This window comes from Spermophilus citellus (genome assembly GCF_964194105.1).
Source record: "Spermophilus citellus genome assembly, chromosome: 9".
Taxonomy (NCBI): domain Eukaryota; kingdom Metazoa; phylum Chordata; class Mammalia; order Rodentia; family Sciuridae; genus Spermophilus; species Spermophilus citellus.
This window is the reverse complement of record NC_138191.1, coordinates 103,880,545-103,900,697: the sequence shown is the minus strand read 5'-3', so window position 1 is coordinate 103,900,697 and position 20,153 is coordinate 103,880,545. Positions and strand designations below refer to the sequence as shown.

Genomic DNA, 20,153 nt, shown 5'->3' with positions numbered 1-20,153 from the left:
GATGAGAAAAGGCACCTGGGTTAATTGTGTTGCCAGTGTAAGATTGGTTATATACATCGGAAGGATAATGGGAGCTAGCAAAAAAAAAAATGGAGTTACAAACATGGAAAAGGACAAAACCCTGTGGTATTGATAGGAACTAAAAATAATAGATTTATTTAGTGAATAAATACAGATGCTAGTATGAGTATATGTAGGGAATATATATATTCCTTAGCTCTGTCCTCAAAAAGGGCTTCATTCTCCAATAAAAGGAACCAAGGCTTTTTGGAAGAATGGGTGATTCCAGGGCTGAGACAAGGAAAGTACAAATGAATATTTTGTTCCAGGAAGAAGGAAGTGCTGGAATAGGGCGGGGTCTGTTAAAGGTACACAGAAACCATTAGCCAAATCTAGACAGTATGAGCATCAAATATACAAAGATTACTGGATTATAACCTGTTGAAGAAAAGTCCATTAATCCATAATTATGCAAATAATTAAATTGGTTGTAAGTTTTGGTGTGGAAGGGGATACTAATGAATTATAAAAGGAGAAAGTAAACTGGAGAAACCTGGCGAATAGCTTACATGAAAGCTGACAAAGGTCATTCTACAAAATTGGGCATTTTACAAAATAATCCTTAACTTTTGTCAAGGTTTTGAAGGTCAAGAAAAAACTGAAGAACTTTTAGATTCAAAGAGATAAAATGATAATGCAAGTGAATCTGAACTGAATCCTTTTGTTTTTAAGTACAGTTTGGGGACAACTGAATATTGGATGGCAGTGAGTATGTTAAAGTTTTAATTATTACAAATTAAAAAACCCTCACAGGCACAGTGGTGTACACCTGTAATCCCAATATCTCAGGAAGCTGAAGCAGGAAGATCACAAGCTTAAGGCCAGCCTAGACAACTTAGTGAGCTCCTACCTCAAAATAAAAATTAAAAAGGGCTAGGGAGACCAGGTGTGGTGGTGCACACCTGTAATCCCAGCAGCTCAGGAGGCAGAGGCAGGAGGATGGCAATGCAAGTTCGAAGCCAGCCTCAGTAATTTAGTGATACCCAACTCAAAATAGAAAATAAAAAGGGGTGGGGATGTAGCTCAGCGGTGGTGCCGCTCTGGGAGTAATCCCCAGTACTGAGCAAAAGAAAAAATGTTTTTTTTTTTTTTTTTTTAAAGAGAGAGTGAAAGAGGAGAGAGAGAGAGAATTTTTAATATCTTTTTTTTTTTTTTTTAGTTCTCGGCGGACACAACATCTTTGTTGGTATGTGGTGCTGAGGATCGAACCCGGGCCGCACGCATGCCAGGCGAGCGCACTACCGCTTGAGCCACATCCCCAGCCCAAGAAAAAATGTTAAAAGAAGTTTTGCAGGGGCTGGGGTTGTAGCTCAGTGGTGGAGCGCTTGTCTAGAATGTGTGGGGCACTGGGTTCAATTCTCAGCACCACATATAAATAACTAAAATAAAGATACATTGACAACTAAAAATATATATATTTTTAAAAAAATGAAGTTTTGCAGAAAAAAGAGACTTAAGATACCAAATGGAAACTTATTTATATGAAGGAATATACGGTCTCAGAAATAGCAAATATATGGGTAAACATAATAGATATTAGATTTTATTATTTATTTTTGGTACCAGGGATTGAACCCAGGGGTGTTTAACCACTAAGCCATATCCCCAGCCCTTTTTATTTTTTATTTTTTTTATTTTGAGACAGGATCTTGTTAAGTTGCATAAGGGCACAGCTAAATTGCTGAGGCTAGCTTTGAACCCGAGATCCTCTCTCAGCCTCCTGGGTTGCTGGGATTATAGGTATGTGCCACCATACCCAGCTGGATCTTATTTTATTTATTTATTTTTAATCTTCTGGGTTATCTTTTTTTAAAAAAATACTTTTATTTTTATGTGGTGTTAAAGATTGAACCCATGGCCTCCATTGTGCTAGGTGACTGCTATACCTCTGAGCCACAACTCCAGCCCCCCCCCATCTTTTTTTAAAAATAAAAAAAAAGGGGCTGGGGATGTGGCTCAAGCTGTGGCGCGCTCGCCTGGCGTGCGTGCGGCCCGGGTTCGATCCTCAGCACCACATGCCAACAAAGATGTTGTGTCCGCCGAGAACTAAAAAATAAATATTAAAAATTCTCTCTCTCTCTCCTCTCTCACTCTCTCTTAAAAAAAAAAAAAAAAAAAAAACAGGGGCCCGGGTTGTAACTCAGTGGTAGAGTACTTGCCTGGCACATGTAAGACACTTGGCTTTGATCCTCAGCACCACATAAAAATAAATAAAATAAAAATATTGTGTCCATCTACAACTAAAAAAAAATATTTAAAAAAAAAAACCCAAACAGCTAACATGGTTGGGCATGTTAATTCTGCAATATGGGAGGCTAAGACAGGAGGATCAGAAGATGGAGGCCAGCCTCAGCAACTTAGTGAGACCCTATCTCTAAATAATAAAATAAATAAAGATTCAGTGGTAGATGCCTTGCCTGGCATGCAGGAGGCCCTGTGTTCAATCCCCAGTACCAAAGAAAAGAACTCTTCCCCCAAACAAACAAAAACTAACACAGAAATAAAAGTAATAATAATAATAATAATAAAGTTTAAAAAAAAGAAATTATAGGACTAGGAGTGTGGTTCAATGTTACAGTGCTTGCCTCACCTGTGCAAAACCATGGGTTCAATCCCCAGTATTGTAAAAGAAAAGAAAAAAAGAAAGAAATTATAAAGATAAAAGCAGCCAAGGGTGCACTGGCACATGCCTGTAATCCCAGTGACAGGAGGAGTGCAAGTTCAAAACCAGCCTTAGCAATTTAGCAAGGCCCTAAGCAACTTGGCAGGACCGTCCTAAAATAAGAAATAAAAATGTGGGCTGGTGAGATAACTCAGTGGTAAAGCACTTGCCCAGCATGCATGAGGCCCTGGGTTCAATCCCCAGCACCACATAAAAATAAACAAACAAAAAGATTTTTTTAAAAGATATATTATTAAAAAAAAAAAAAAGAAGAAGAAAAGAAATAAAAATGACTGAAGATGTGGCTCAGTGACTCAGTGCCCCTGGGTTCAATCCCTGGTAGCAAAAAAAAAAGGGGGGGGAGAATAATACACTAGTTATCAATATCAGTAATGATATCCTATAAACTTAGAAGTCAGTGATATTTTTCTCCAGAAAGCAAATAAGTTGGCTTTGTGGGCCATACAGTCTCTGGAAATAAGTACAGTAGTTCTCCCTTATCCACAGTTTTGCTTTCTATAATTTCAGGTAACCACAGTCAACCATGGTCTGTAGATCTTAAGTGGAAAATTCCAGAAATAAATTCATAAGTTTTACTTTTTTATTTTTATTATTTTGTGACACTGGAGATTGAACCTAGGGGTGTGATATACATCACTATCCCTTTTTTTGGCGGGGGCAGTACAGAGCTTGAACTCAGGCACTCAACCACTGAGCCACATCCCCAGTCCTATTTTGTTTTATTTAAAGATGGTCTGAGTTGCTTAGCACCTCACTTATGCTGAGGCTGGCTTCATACTCGTGATCCTCCTGTCTCAGCCTCCTGAGCTGCTGGGATTACAGGCCTGTGCACTACTCTTGGCCATCACTAGGCCCTTTTAAAATATTTTTTAAATTTTGAGACATGATCTCAGTAAATTGCCAAGGCTGACCTTGAACTTGGGGTCCTTCTGCCTCATCCTGGGATTACAAGCATGTGCCACTGCACCTGTCATGTTTTAAATTGCAGGTCATGGGCTGGAGGTATAGCCTAGTGGTAGAGCACTTGTCTGGAATGTGCAAGGCTCTGAGTTTGATCTCCAGCAGCACACACACTCAATTCAAAATGTCAAAACTGGTGCAAGAATAATAAGAATGGGGTTAGGGATATAGCTCAATAGTAAAGAGCCCCTGGGTTCAATCCCTACTACCTGCCCACCCTCTACACTGCCCCCACCCCATCCCCCCTCCCCACAAAGAGTTATTTATTTATTTTGGTATCAGGGACTGAACCCAGGGGTGCTTAACCACTGGGCCACATCTCCGGGCCTTTTAATGTTTTATTTTGAGACAGGGTCTTTTAAATTACTTAAGGTCTTGTTAAGTTGCTGAGGCTGGCTTTGAACTTTCAATCCTCCTACCTCACCTTCCTGAGCTTCTGGGATTATAGGCGTGTACCACCCTGCCCAGCAAAAATCAAAACTTTAAAAAGCACTATTCTCAACCTAAGCACACTTGACAATGTGGGTTGGATTATTCTTTGTTGTGGGCAGGGCTGTCTGGTGTGTTGTAGAGTGTTTAGCAGTGTTGTTAGATGCTAGATGCCAGAAGCACGAGTTTTAACAACCCAAAATGTCATCAGGTATGATCATATGTTCTCTGAGGGAAAGTCAAAATCACTTCAGTTTGAGAACCACTGCCCTGTATCAACTGAAGAAACTGAATAATTAAAAAAATTTCCATTTCTTCATATCTCATCGTCCCCCTAAAGAAAAACAACAAAAATAATAACAAAAAAGCAAACATCTAACTTCAGGCCCAGATGGCTCTACTATTGAATTCTATCCATCTTTTAAGGAAGAAATAATGCCAATCATATGCAAATTCTTTCTGAAGTTGGGACACTTCCTAAATTCACTTTATAAAGCTGACATTACTGTGATGACAAAATCAAAGATATTACTAGGAGAAAAAACTGCAGACAAATATCCTTCATAAACTCAGATGTGAGAATTTAATATATGAAAATAATATGTCCTGAACTAATTTCAAAACTACACTAAGAAGGGGCTGGGGATGTGGCTCAAGCGGTAGCACGCTCACCTGGCATGCGTGCGGCCCGGGTTCGATCCTCAGCACCACATACAAACAAAGATGTTGTGTCCGCCGAAAACTAAAAAATAAATATTAAAATTCTCTCAAAAAAAAAAAACTACACTAAGATTTCATCTCACTCCAGTCAGAATGGCAATCATCAAGAATACAGGCAACAATAAATGTTGGTGAGGATGTGGGGGGAAAGGTACACTCATACATTGCTGGTGGCACTGCAAATTGGTACAACCACTATAAAAAGCACTATGGAGATTCCTCAGAAAACTTGGAATGGAATCACCATTTGACCCAGTTATCCCACTCCTCGGTTTATACTTAAAGTCAGCATACTACAGGAAAGCAGTCACATCAATGTTTATGGCAGCTCAATTCACAATAGCTAAACTATGGAACCAACCTACGTGCCCTTCAACAGTAGATGAATGGAAAAAGAAAATGTGGTATATATATTCAATGGAATTACTCAGCTTTAAATAAGAATGAAATTATGGCATTTACCAGTAAATGGAGTTGGAGAATATCATGCTAAGCGAAATAAGCCAATCCCAAAAAACCAAAGGCTGAATGTTTGCTCTAATATGCCACTGCTAATTCACAATAAGGGTGGTGGGGCACTAGAAAAGAATAGAGTTACCTTAGATGAGGTAGAGGGAAGTAAAGGGAGGGGAGGGGATGTGGGGATAGGAAGGATAGTAGAAAGAAATAGACATTATTACTTTATGTATATAGTGACTGCATGACCAATGTGATTCTACAAACTGCACACTTAGAAAAATAATAAGTTATATCCCATCTATGTATGATACATCAAAGTGTATAAATGCATTCTACTGTCATGTATAACTAATTAAAATGAATTAAGTTTTTTAAAAAGCAGCCAATATGTGCCAGACAAGGTGGGACACATCTATAATCCCAGTGAGGAGAGGTTGGTCAACTTTCTTTTTTTATATTTATTTTTAAATTGTAGTTGGACAAATATCTTTATTTTATTTATTTTTTATGTGGTGCTGAGGATCGAACCTAGGGCCTCACACATGCTAGGTGAGCAGTCTACCACTGAGAAACAACCCCAGCCCAGCCTGGTCAACTTGATAAGACCCTGTCTCAAAATTAAAAAGACGAGAGATCTAGTTTAGAGGTAACACTTGAAGAAAATCAACAATCATTCATGATTTTTTTTCATTCATGATTTTTAAAAATCTCAGTAGACTAGGAATAAAAGGGAACTCTCCTCAACCTAGTAAAGGATACACACACACACATACAACTACAGCTAACATTTAATGGTGAAATACTTGAAGGCGTACTGGCTAAGAATAGGAACAACACAGGAACATTCACCACCACTTTTATTCAGCAGTGTACTGGAAATCCTAATCAGTGGAATAAAGCAAAGAAAAGAGAGAGAGAGAGAGAGAGAGACAGAGAGAGAGAGACAGACAGACAGACAGACAGACACAGAGACAGACAGACACAGACATATGGGAAATAAATGTTCTTATTTACAAAAGACATTTAAAAAAATCTGAAGCAGGGGCCAGGGTTGTGGCTCAGTGGTAGAGCACTTGCTTAGCACATGTGAGGCACTGGGTTCAATCCCCTGCATCACATAAAAATAAACATATAAAATAAAGGTATTGTGTCCAAAATCTGAAGAGATTTCCAAAAAAGTTAGTATCAAGTTAATTTCCAAAACTAATGATCGAATTTTGCGTCAGGATACAAGATCAATACACAAAATCAAATCAATTAAACTTTAATATGTTAGAATTTCTTGGCAAATGAACAAAGTGAACCTGTCACTTCAAGCAAAATAATTCACTGTACTTGTTCCCAGCACTAAAACAAACTTTCAAACAAAAATTAGGATTTTTGAAAAATCTGTACCCACTGTTGTAAGCTTAAAAGTTTCCTAACATTTGGAGCTGGAGTTGTGGCTCAGCCGTAGAGCGCTTGCCTAGCATGTGCGATGTCCTGGGTTTGATCCTCAGCACTACATAAAAATAAATAAATAAAACAAAGGTATTGTGTCCAACTACAACTAAAAAATAAATATCTCAAAAAATTTCCTTGGGCTGGGGATGTGGCTCAAGTGGTGGCGCGCTCGCCTGGCATGCGCGGGGCGCTGGGTTCGATCCCCAACTCCACATAAAAACAAAAAATAAAGATATTGTATCCATCTAAATACTAAAAAAATAAATATTTTAAAAAACTTCCTAACATTTAATCATTTTTGTGATACATTAGTGATATTAACATATATGATTTTTTTAAAGATGAATCTGGTCTAGAAATTGTATGGGTTTAAGCGATCTTCTGGCCCCAGCCTCTCAAGTTGCTGGGACTACAGATGTGTGCCACCATACCCCATCAAATATTATTTTGGCTGTATTAGAGATCAACCTAGTCACTGTCTCACGAACGCTAGGCAAGCTCTCTACCACTAAGTTACATCCCCAGTCTTTTTTCTTCTGCTATTGGGGATATGAACTCAGGGCTTCCGTCATCCTAGGCATACTAACAGAGCCACAACCACGGCCCTTTATTTATTGGTATAGCGGATTGAACTCAGGAGCACTTAATTACTGAGCTATATGCCCAGTCCTTTATTTTGAGACAGGTCGCGCTGAATTGCGTAGGGCCTTGATAAATTGCTGGGCTTGCCTCAAATTTGCGCTCCTCCAGTCTCAGGCTCCCAAGTCGCTGCGATTACTGGCGTCGCCACAGCGCCCAATTCCTTCCTGCGCCTTCTTTTCCTCCTAACTTCAAAACTCAATCACCAACTCCCGGTTCTCTCTAATCCTCTAAAAGGGTTAAGAGCCTTTTCGGAGTCTTTAGCACTGCTCCAAGGATCTAGGCGGAGCCAACATTACGAGTGCCAAGTTGCTCTTTTCTAGTACGCCTCTGGCCTAGCGCGATTTGACTTGGCATTTAGAGGTGGGCGGAGCCCTGGGAGAGAGTCAATTCCCTTCCCCTTTCCTTCTCCTACCCTTCAAAGTAGCGCACATCATTTCCCCGGAACCCAAGGAACAGTAGCTGCAGTTCCGGTCGGATTTACCAGGCGACGCACGCTGATATGGCTGCGCCAATACTGAGGGGCGTCCGGGAGCTGCTGAAGCATGCGAACTTCGCGCCTGTCGCGCGAAGACATCGACATAAGAAGAAGTGGGTAAGGTCTGGGCGGGGTCTCAGCGGGGAAGCTTTTCAGCTTCTGCATTTCTTAGACGCCTCAGGTGAATTCGATATGCTAGTCCCATTAGATCCCCTCGGCCGCTTTCTCTCCGCCCTTCAGGGAGCGTCACCGCCTCACGTCTGTTACGTCACTCCCCCTGTCTGCCTTTTATTCGTCACAAATGTTCGACTCTTTTTCCTGTTAACGTAGTAGTGTCTCGACTCCGCCTCTCTAAGTTACGTCATCACCTCCGCCCTCATTCTTTCCGTTATGTCACCATCTTTTCTCTCCTGTGCTTACATTTCCCTTGGCCCTCACTACCCCCTCCTCTTCCCTTCCTCTCCCCCATCCCTCACCCTTTCCTCCCTTTTTTCTCCCCCCTCCCCCCATGACTTCTAATTCTCCTTTCCTTCTTGAACTTTCAACCGGGTTGACCTCACCCTTCGAAAAACGTACTAACGATTTCCCTCCCCCTCCTGGGTGTCCGTTGCCCTGCGGGAAAAGATTGAGCCCCCTCCTCACCCTCGAGCTGCCTCAGGCGTCCAAAACAGGTTACAGCGACCACCATAACCAAACTGTGGGTCCTTCCCCAAATGCAGGCAAAAGGTGCAAAAACCCCCCTCCCCCCAAAGACCCTTGCTCTTGCTTCACCGGCATGTCCCCCAGATTACCTCCTCGGATCTCTTCCCCGCCCCCACCACCTCCCTCCCCACCCCCACAGGAGAGATGTTCTTTTGAACCCTGTTCTTCCCCACACGTTGGAAGGCCGTACTGCCACGGGCCCAGACACTCTAGTTCATCTCCTACAAACCCATGTTTTGACCGGTTCAGCTTTCCGGAGTCACCCTCTGTCCGTCAGCGGAGCACGGTTTGCAGCTGGATCAATTCCCCAAAAAAGCAGCATCCTTGTCCTCCAAGTCCTTACTTTGAGCAGCAACCTTACCACTGTTGCTGCGGTCAGGTGACCTCTCCTGTCACTCATCAGGCCCCAGGAACCAGCCCGGTGACCTCTCCTCAACTCACTCATGTTTGCTTAGAAACTGGCCACTTGATTTCACCTCCCTTTATTCAGGGTTCCCAGGGAACTTGTCCCATAATTTCACCTCCTCTTACTCATAGGTCCCCAGGAACTAGCCTCATAATTTCATCTCCCCTTGTTCACCGGCCCATGGAAACTAGACCTATATTTTCTCCAATCATTTCTCATAAGGTTTTGGAAATTGGGACCATGACTTCCCCTCTTCTTTCTCACTGGTCCTCAGGGAGAAGTTATAATGACCCTCCTCTTTCCCCAGCATCTTCCCCAGCTACTGGCAGCCTTTATCAGGGCCACCTTAAGCTTCCAGATTCTTGTGAACCCAAACCACAGCTTGACCAGTCCATTGGGAAAAATTGTGGCTGCCAACTTTCTTCTCAGGCAGGCATGTCTGGCTCTCCTAACTCACCTGAGGAGGGCTCTTTTCATCTTCCCCCAGAGGCCCACATATCTGCCCCTGGGACCGCTTACTGTGCCATACACCTATCTCCTGAGAGTAAGGGTTCTCCTTGTTCACCTCAGTCTCAGGTTTCCGGGAAGCCTTGCTTTGATCCCCTTCTCTCCTGGGAGACTGATCAGAGCTCTTACCTCTTTGTAACCCCAGGCACTGTGATTTCTGGTCCTCCCTGTCCTCCAGAATCGTCTCTTCCCCAGTGTCCCTATTCTGGCCTGTGCTATTCTTCACACTTGGGCAACCAGTTTATAGCTCCACCCCAGTCAGCCCCCCGCAGAAGCTATAATGAACCTCCTCTCCCTACCCCAGTTTCCCCACAAATGAAGTCCCCCAAATTCTCAGATTTAAGACAGCAGCATATTCTCCACAAATGTCACTCCCTAGTTAACACTCCCCAGCACGCTTCCGGCCATCCCAAGCCCTCTGAGGCTGGCACCTCTCCTCTGCCTCCCTCCTGCTTCTCTGGTCCTCGTGTGGAGCCATCTGTCACAACTCCTTTAAATTCTTGCCCAAAAGAACTTCCCCCAGGAACTGCCTTACCTGCTATGTGCCCTGGAATCGTCAAAACTATTGCCCCTACTTCCCTTCCCCTTTGCCTTCCTTGTGATCCTGTCATACCCAATAGTTATCCTAAAAGCAATCCCCATCGACCTCCCTTAGTTCCCCCCTGCAATACCCACCTATACTCTGTGGTTCCCACCACCTCCCATCCCTGCCAACTTCCTGGTTCCCTCAATCGCTCTACAGTTCCTCCCTGTGGCACCTATGGCACTCCCAGGGGTCCACCTGTACTCCACTGCAAGCCTGTGGCGCCTCCTTGTTCTACCCATATCTATTCTTTTATCCCTCTGAGAACACCCTTTGACCCCCAGTCTTTACCCATTATCCCCCGAGCTCGGCCCTATCCTGATACTATCCCCTGTGGCCTTCATAACTATTCTGTGGCCTCTCAAGGCCCCTCCAAAGTGCCACCCCAGATCCCCTACAGCTGTCCTTTGTCTTCACCCAAGAACTCTATCTGTAGCAATGATCCCAGCTGTAGTTCATCCATTGTTACCAGTGAAAGTCATGTTAATGAGAGCAACAACAGGACTGTCTCCAAAAAAAAAAGTAATATCAAGACTCCAAAGCATAGTGAAAGTGGGAGCCAGAGCTCAAGTCCGTACCATAGCAGAAGTCGGAGCCAGAGTCCGCAAGATAACAGAAATCAGAGCCGGGGTCAAAGTAAAGTAGAGGACGAGACTGAGAGTCCCCAGGTTGACAGCAGTCAGGACCAGAGCAAGAGTTCCGACCATGGTCGAAGTCGGAAAAAAAGCAAGAGTCCCCGTAATGGTAAAAGTCAGGGCAGGAGCAAGAGTCCCCAAAACAAGAAGAAAGGTCAGGGTCGGAACAAGAGTCCCCGTCAGAAGAAAGGTCGAAGCAAGAGTCCCAGCACTAACAAAACGTAAGGGCCAAGTCAGAAGACTGGTAACAAGACTGACTACCAGCCATAACAAGTATTCCATCTGCAGCAACCAGGACCAATTTGTGGACTCCTCATCTGAAGTCTTCATTTGCCTTTTAATCTTCCTTTATTTTCTTCAAATCTGACTTATGTCCCTCACTGCTGTCCCCATAGCAGTCATCCTAGAAGTCTCTGTCTTGATTCACATCTCAAGGTTCTGTGAACTCTCCTTATCCCACCCTTCTTAGAGTCTGGGAACTCTCCCCAAATTACCCTCAACACTATGGTTCAGAGCATTATGGTTCCAGACACTGCATAATCTTTGGTAAGTTACTGTCATCTCTTCATCAGTTGTGGAAAGTTGTTTTTTGTTTTTTGTATTCTCCATAGGGCTACTATTGTTGTATTCAGGTAAGCTAGTAGACATAACAGACTTTAGAAAGTAGAAGGGCTGTTTAGAGGAAAAGTGTCTTGATTTTAAACCCAAAGCCTTCCCAGTACCACCATAGTTTATTTCAGAAATAAATACTGTAGTGCCCCTTAATCCATGGTTTTGCTTTCCATAATTTCAGGTAACCACAGGCAACCATGGTCTGAAGATCTTAAGTGGAAAATTCCAAAAATAACTTCATAAGTTTTATTTTTTAATTTTTATTATTTTGTGGCACTGGAGCTTGAACCCAGGGGGGTCTTAGGCTGGGGTGAAGCTCAACATTAGAGTACTTGCATAGCATGCTCATTGCCCTGAGTTCAATCCCCACCACTGCAGGTGGAGATGGGGGCCAGTCTGGAGTAAGAGGAATTTAAGAGAATGGTCATTCAAGAGAGGACTCTTGAACAGAGCCAGTAGAAGTTTGGATCAGTGGTTAAGGACCCTTGGGTTCAATCCCCAGAAACAAACAAAAAGACCGACACATGGTGAGAGCTAGAGATTCCTTTGCTTCCTTTCATAGACCTAAGGTAGGAAGGCCAATTCCTTACCATTTTTCTCTCTCATACTTCTTTGTTAGGCAGAGGCAGAATGCAGAGGTGGGAGTGGATACTAACTGGATCAAAGTTTGCCCCTGAGCTCTGAGATACTGGTGGGGTCAGACAGTAGGGAATAGAGGCAAGACTGGAAAGACTGCCCTTTCTCTTTTAGGCAGCAACAGAGCCCAAATTCCCTGCCAGCCAGCTTGCTCTGAAGAATTTTGACATGACCTACAGTGTGCAGTTTGGGGATCTTTGGCCATCGATTCGTGTCAGTCTTCTCTCAGAACAGAAGTATGGTGCACTTGTCAATAATTTTGCTGCTTGGGACCATGTGAGTGCTAAGCTGGAGCAGCTGAGTGCTAGGGACTTTGTGAGTGATGCCATCTCCTGCTGGGAATTGGAGCCTGAGAGTGGCCACTCTGCAACCCTGTCCCCAGACTGCAGTCCAAATCTTCGATGCTTCACTTTTGCCAGAGGAGATGTCAGCTGCTTCCCTTCTGCCAGGTAGGATCTGGAGCCATGACTGGGACTGCCCTACCAGAGGTAGAATGAAGGTTCCCAACTTCTGCCCCCTGTGATAAGGATCATAATATTGCTAATTTTCTGGTGTGCTAATTGCTATTCATAATGTTATTCCGTTTTGTTCTGTCAACATCTTGATGAAATAGGTAAATTATTACTCCTCTTTTACATTTGAGGAAACTGAGGTGCAGAGAAGTTAAATTACTTACTTGGTTTAGCTTCTTTGATAAGGTTAGTATGTAGACCCCGGTAACCTGCTCCACTGCCTTCTATAGGAAACAACCACCTCTTACATGAGCATTCACTGCACCCTGTCCAGTTAAAAAGCTTGTTATTCACAGCTGATTTTGCCCTCACAGCCACCTTTCAAAGTAAGTAGGACAAATAATCTTAGATACTAAAGAGGAAGTGGATTTTCCTAAGAAATCGACTCTGCCTAAGGGCACAAGTTAGTGATAGACCTGGAAAAAGAAAAAAATTTACAGTCTCTTGATCCATTACTCATATATATGAAATTGAATGAGAAAAGACTCCAGAATCAAGTGCTGAATTGTGTGTTGAGAAAAGGAGAAAAGGAGAGCTCAGTGTTATAGGATGTGGAAATTGATCTTTGAATGATTGATTGATTCATTCAATAAATATTTATTTTCTACCAAATGCCAGGCATTTAAGTGCCTTGGTTACTAGTACACAAACCATCAGGGAGCTTCCGGTATGGCAAGGAAGACAACTATTAAAAATCTTTTTATGGGCTGGGGATGTGGCTCAAGCGGTAGCGTGCTTTCCTGGCGTGCGTGCGGCCCGGGTTCAATCCTCAGCACCACATACAAAGATGTTGTGGCCGCCAAAAACTAAAAAATAATAAATATTAAAAAAATTCTCTCTCTCTCTCTCTCTCTTTAAAAAAATTGAATATTAAAATCTTTTTTAAAAAATCTCTTTATGCCAAGTGTGGTGGGACATGCCTATATTCCCAGTGACTTGAGAGGCTGAGGCAGGAGGATTGCAAATTCAAGATCAACCTCAGCAGTTTAGTGAGGCCCTAAGCAACTTAGTAAGATCCTGTCTCAAAAAATAAAAAATGGGCTAGGCATGTAACTAGTGGTAAAGTGCCTCTAGGTTTAATCCCCAGTATCAAAAACAAACAGTTTGAGCTGGGCACAGCTACTTGGAAGCCTGAGGCAGAAGGATTTCAAGTTTGAGGCCAGTCTGGTTAACTTAGACTGTTTTTCAAAATAAAACAACTGGTAGAGCACCATTGGGTTAAATTCTTAGTCTTGCCCCATTGCCCTCCAAAATCCTGTTAGGTCCTATAATTAGAAGATCTAACCAAATGTTTTCTAAGGAAGTAAAATTTAAGCTAAGACCTGAACATTGGGGTGAGAGGTGAAATATGAGGCTATAGAAGCAGGCAGGAGGCAGATTATAAAGATTTTAAAGGCCATGTGAAATTCTGGACTTTTTCTCTAAGAGGAAACTCTGAAAGAGTTTAACCTGGGGAATGACATGACCAGATTTGAAATTTTAAAATATTACTCTGGCTGCAGCATTGAAAGATTGAAGGTGGTCAAGGGTAGAAATAGGGATATAAATTAGCAATTGTCCTTGTTACGGCTTGAGAAAAGGCTGAATGCTTGAGAAGAGTGAACAGTGAGACTGGAAAAGTATATCTGGAGGGGTGTGTGGGAGAACCTTTACTGTCTACAGCTTACATTATAAGGAAAAGGGATTTATCTGATAGCTCAGGGTTGCTGGCCAATAGTTGGGATTGCCAGAGCTGAATGGCTTTGGGCCTTATTCCCTTTAATACATGTTGCTGTAAATTGCTAAGATCTGTTCTAGAGAACCACCAAAAAAGGTTCTGAGCATATGAAAAGTAGAATTATAGGTTTGGATGTGAGGTGTCCTCCAAAAGCTCCTGTGTTAATGCAGAAATTCAGAGGTAAAATGATTGATTTATGAGGGCTATAACCTAATCAGTCCATCCTAATTTGAATGGTGTAACTGAGTGGTAACTATAAGCAGGTGGGGGCATGGCAAGTGGAAATGGGTTACTGGAGATGAGCCTTGGAAGAGTTCATTGCCCCATGGTGCCCTTTCTCTCTGTCTCCTGGCTTCCTTAAACAGAGTAGTGCTTCTCTACCACACACTTTGGCTATGATGTTCTGCCTTGCTATGATGACCCAGAGCAGTGGAGGTTGGCCCACCATGAAATCTCTAAAACCATGAGCCAAAATAAACTTCTCCTTTAATTCTTCTTGTTAGGTATTTTGATTATAGTGACAAATCCTTGACTAACTAACACAGATAGTGATGCATAGTGATTATAAGCATGGACTTTGGAGTCAGACAAACCTATATTTGATTCTGACTTCACCACTTATTAGACCTGTGATCTTGGATAACTGAGCCTTGGCTTCCTGTATTACTAGATAACACTATAGCTCATTAGCTCATTAGGTGCTAGCCACTGTTCTAATTTTTTTTTTCAAAGTTGCTGAGATCCTCCTGCCTTAGCCTCTTGAGTTGCTGGGATTACAGGCATGTGCCACTGTACCCCCTTCTAAGTTCTTAATTTATATTACTTCCTTTAATTCTCATAATAACCCTATCTGGCAGGTACTTTATTGTAGATAGGAATAACTAAGGTACAGAGAAGTTGAGTAATTTGCCGAAAGTCACACAACTAATGAGCAACTTGGCCAAGTTTGAAATCCAGGCAGTCTGACTTTGGAATCAAGCTTTACCTGTGTTACTGGGTCGTGGTGAGGATTAAATGAAATTATGCATATTAAGCATCTAGCATAGTGTCCTATGATATAGCATTCATAAATGATACCTCACTATTAATGGTATTCTCATCAAAATTATGCTTAGGAACATTTTAGTCATTGTGTAAGGGAGGATAGGTTGAGCCAGGAATTGAGGTCAGTTCTGAGCTTTGGCTTTAAGCACTATGTAGTCTCTTAAGTTTCATGAGGTCCTTGGCACCCATTCCAGAGGCTTCTATTCATGAAGGACACTTTGGGAGAAGTGAGGTAATAGAGCTATTACAGTGAACAAAGCAGACAAAATCCCTTGCCTTCATGGAGATCACATTCTATCTACCAGGATGAGATAGAGAAAGGAAATACACATATATAAAGTAAATAAGTACTTTAAAGAAAAAAAATGCAGGGCTGGCAGAACACTTGCCTAGCATGTATGAGGCACTGGGTTCAATCCTTAACACTATGTAAAAATAAATAAATTAAATAAAGGTATTAAAAAAGAAAAAAAAAAGAATGCAGACTAAAGACACAGAAGATGATGGGAGGGGCTGGGGTCGTGGCTCAATGGTAGAGCACTTGCATAGCATGTGTAAGGCACTGGGTTCGATTCTCAGCACCACATAAAAATAAGTAAAGGTCCACCAATACCTAATAAAATATTTTTTAAAAAGATGATGATGGGAATAAAATACTGTTATTTTAGATAGAATATTAAAGGAATGCCAGTGTCTCTAATGAGGTAACTGTGTGTGTGTGTGTGTGTGTGTGTGTGTGTAGAAGGATACTGGACGTTGAAACCAGGGCCTTCTGTATGCTAGGCAAGCACTCTACCACATCATCATCATGTTTTATTTTGGGACAGGACTTTACTGAGTTGCCAAGGTTGACCTTGAACTTGGAATCATCCTGCCTCAGCCTCTTGAGTAAGTTACCTGGGTCTACCAGTATGTACCACAGTGCCTGGATTGATGAGTATCTTTTGAGGACAGACCTGAAAGAAGTGAGGAAGCTCATCAGGGATATTTAAAGGAAAAGTTTTATAGGCAGAAAGCACAATAGTTCCAAAAGCCTGCGATGGGCTTGATACAGTGTTGTACGCTTGTAATCCCAGAGGCTGAGGCAGGTGGATCACAAGTTCAAAGCCAGCCTCATCAAAAGCAAGGCACTAAGCAACTCAAGTGAGACCCTGTCTCTAAATAAAATACAAAATAGGGCTGGAAATGTGGCTCAGTGTTCCAGTGTCCCTGAGTTCAATCCCTGTTATGTCAAAAAAAAACAAGCCTGAGATGGGAGCACGCATGGCTTTTTTAAGGAATACCAGGGTGGCTCTAATGGCTATATTAGAGTGAATTGATCTGTTTTAAAAGAATTGCTTTGGATGTAGATAAATGAGTGAGTATAGGTTTGAAAAATTAGTTTTTTGCTGAATGGAGCTCAATGGCCCCTGAGGGCATGGATTAGGATCAGTAGGTGTCCTAATTTGGAATTTGACAATCAGGTGGTCTCTCTTCCAGGCTTGGCAGTCTGGGTGTCATAGACTACTACCTGATGGATGCTGCCTCCTTGCTGCCTGTCCTGGCTCTTGGTCTACAGCCTGGGGACATTGTTCTTGACCTATGTGCAGCTCCTGGAGGAAAGACACTGGCATTGCTTCAGACTGGCTGTTGCCGTAAGTGAGGGAGCTGGTGTGTTGGGCTGGGAGGGCACCCCACCTTACTTGATTAGGGCACATTGCATTGAATGGTAAGCTTTCTTGTCCCAGTGTCAGAACAGGGACAGTACTAAGTACGTGTAGTTTTTTGTTTGCAATTATTTCCTCCCTTTCTCTGTCAGTGGGTCAGGTAAGATTGCTGAGCCAGGCCTCCTAAGGCAGATTAATGCAATGCTCTGATAAATTGATCACATGACACTTTTACCCCTCTGTATCTGTTTATTTTCTCTCTAAGATTAAGCCTCATTTTTTTGGCCAGCCTGCTAAAACAATAAGACTGGCCACAGCTCCGTTTATAGTTTTATATCTTACTCTTCTGCAGGCTTTTTTTTAAAAAATATTTTTAGTTGTAAGTGAACATAATACCTTTTTTAAATTTGTTTATGTGGTGCTAAGGATTGAACCCAGTACCTCACACATGTGAGGCAAGCGCTCTATCACTGAGCTATAACCCCACCCCTACCTCAGGCTTTATCATCTCTCTAGAATTATCAACCCCACCCTAGCTCAGCACCAGCTCCTCACCCACATATAAATAAATAAAATAATGGTCCATCAACAACTTAAAAAAAATTAAAAGAAAATAGTTTCATGAAAATTTTTTTTTTCCTTTGTGCCCTGAGAAATAGCCACAAGAGGCTATGATTTTCACATCCAACCTGAATCTTAGCTGGGCTTCTCTTATCAATTCCTGAACTTTTCTGGGTCTGAACCTTTCCATTCTGGTTTATGTCAGCCCACTTACACAGTTTTGATTAACCTCCAATTTCATGAGTAATTCAGAGAGGTATCACATTTGGTCTTAGTCTTCTGCAGTTCCAGAGAGAGAAAGGATGTTGATATGGGGCTAAAGAGTCCAATGCAGGAGAGCCCAACCTGTATAGGTTTAGGCCGTGCTAATCTAAGTGCTGTGGGAATCCATCAGAGAGGAGATAAGTGAAGGTAAGATTACTTAGAAAAAGAACCTAAACTAAGAGGAGGAAAAAGGACAAACCTTGCTGTTCTAAGGTATGCTGAATTACCGGCACCTCTTCCAGCTTCTCACCCAAGTGACTGAAGAGAAAGAGGCATCATTTCTCAGCTGACCAACAGCAATTATGAAGGAAGACCTTCTGGAGTTGGCACCCTTGAGCTCCTTATCAAGTGACTTTTTTTTTTTTTAACTAGAGATTGAACTAAAAGGTACTTTACCACCAAGCTATATCCCTAGCCATTTTTATTTTTAATTTTTTTTTTAAAAGAGAGAGAGAATTTTAATATTTATTTTTTAGTTTTCAGCGGACACAACATCTTAGTTTGTATGTGGTGCTGAGGATCGAACCCGGGCCGCACTCATGCCAGGCGAGTGTACTACCACTTGAGCCACATCCCCAGCCCTTTATTTTTAATTTTGATACAGGGTCTTGCTAAGTTGCTTAGGACTTTGCTAAGTTGCTGATGCTGGCCTCAAACTTGTGATCCTCCTGCCTCAGTCTCTTGAGTCCCTGGGATTGCAGGCATGCGCTACCACACCTAGCTCAGCTGATTTCCTAATCCCAGGAAGATAGGATCACAGGCTTTCAGTGCAGGAAGGGAACAGAGTTGACCTTTTCCAGCTTTCCTATTTTTTTTTTAATTTTTATTTTTTTTATTTTTTTGGTGCTGAGGATTGAACTCAGGGCCTTGTGCATGCAAGAGAAGCACTCTACCAACTGAGCTATATCCCCAGCCCTCAGCTTTCTTATTTTATGGAAGTGGAAACTGAGCTCTGGGGAGATTACATAGAACCACAATTAGAACCCATCTTTCATTTTTCTCAGTTTATATCCTCCTGAAAAATTCTTCTAGACCAGAGAATCTGATCTTTACTTCTTTGAGTGCCCTCAAAAATTGGAATATTTCTTTTCAGAAACACTAAGCTGTTCATAGTAGTGACCATTCTTGTTAAATAAGATATATACTCTCCATTTTTTTCACTACAGTTTCTACCCTGGCTTGTCACTCCTTGACTTTGAGGCTAGGTATCAACTGTCATTTATCATCAAGCTTACAGTAATATTTTTCTTATAGTAGAACTGAGATCAAAATGAGTTATTTCCTGAACCCATGTTTGTTAAAGAAAGAGAAAAAATGAAATATAGATGGTAAATCTGAATTAAGTAAACTAAGTGGCTTAAAGAAGAAATGTTTGGGGGCTGGGGTTGTGGCTCAGTGGTAGAATACTTGTCTAGCATGCATGAGGCACTTGGTTTGATCCTCAGCACCACATAAAAATAAAATAAAGATATTGTATCCATCTAAAACTAGGGAATAAAATATAAAAAAAGAAGAAGAAATATTTGGGGGGCTGGGGTTGTGGCTCAGGGGTAGAGTGTTTACCTAGCATGTGCAAGGCCCTGGGTTCGATACACAGTACCACATATAAATAAATAAAATAAAGGCATTGTGTCCAACTACAACTAAAAAATAAATATTTTTTTAAAAAAGAAGTGTTTGGCCAGGTGTGGTGGCGCATACCTGTAATCCCAGCATGTCGGGAGGCTGAAGCAGGAGGATTGTGAATTCAAAGCCCGCAATAGTGAGGTGCTAAGCAACTCAGTGAGACCCTGTCCCTAAATAAAATACAAAATAGGACTGGGGATGGCTCATTGATCAAGTACCCCTAAGTTCAATCTCTGGTACACACACACATACACACACACACACACACCAAATATACACACAAAAAAATAGAAGAAGAAGAAGAAATTTTTGTGATCTTTTAGTGATAGAAGGTTATACACTAAGTTTTCTATACAGGAAATTCAGGGCTAATATGAAGGCTAAAAAATCATCAGGGACTTGAGCCCCATTTTTCATTTTTCAAAATATTTTCCTATTGGCATCATCCTCAGGATTGCCATTATGGTTCAGGTTGGCTATAGAACTCAAGCAAGCTCATTCAAATTTGAGGCAAGAAGAAAGGATTAGACAAGAGAGACTCTTCTCATCTAATGTGTCAGCTTTTAAAACACAACTTCCTAGAAGTCCTACACAGTACTTCTGTCTACAGTACATTAACCAAACAGTCATTTATTCATACTTAGTTGTAAAAGAAGGCATGAAATATACTATTTGGGGCACTGTGCCTCCTACCAATAAAATTGGGGTTCCACTACAAAGGAATAAGAGGAGGTTTTTTATTTTTTTTATTTTATTTTAAAGAGAGAGGGGAGAGAGAGAGAGAGAGAGAATTTTTAATATTTTTATTTTTTAGTTCTCGGCGGACACAAC

At 41.8% G+C, this 20,153-nt stretch overlaps 2 protein-coding genes across 2 annotated transcripts in view; both read left to right on the top strand.

Annotated features, from left to right (window-relative positions):
• The first annotated feature begins 7,831 nt into the window (after positions 1-7,831).
• NSUN4 (NOP2/Sun RNA methyltransferase 4) overlaps positions 7,832-20,153 on the top strand; it is a 29,165-nt gene continuing 16,843 nt past the window's right edge. The window contains exons 1-3 of the mRNA XM_081306184.1: positions 7,832-7,988; positions 12,067-12,401; positions 16,705-16,859. Coding sequence (XP_081162310.1) covers positions 7,896-7,988; positions 12,067-12,401; positions 16,705-16,859 — 583 coding nt within the window. The 5' untranslated portion in view covers positions 7,832-7,895. The remainder of the gene's footprint in view (positions 7,989-12,066; positions 12,402-16,704; positions 16,860-20,153) is intronic.
• On the top strand, positions 7,995-12,054 carry LOC308655847 (sperm head and tail associated protein-like). Its single transcript, XM_081306183.1, has one exon. The coding sequence runs from the start codon at positions 8,380-8,382 to the stop codon at positions 10,927-10,929; it is 2,550 nt and encodes an 849-aa protein (XP_081162309.1). The 5' UTR covers positions 7,995-8,379; the 3' UTR covers positions 10,930-12,054.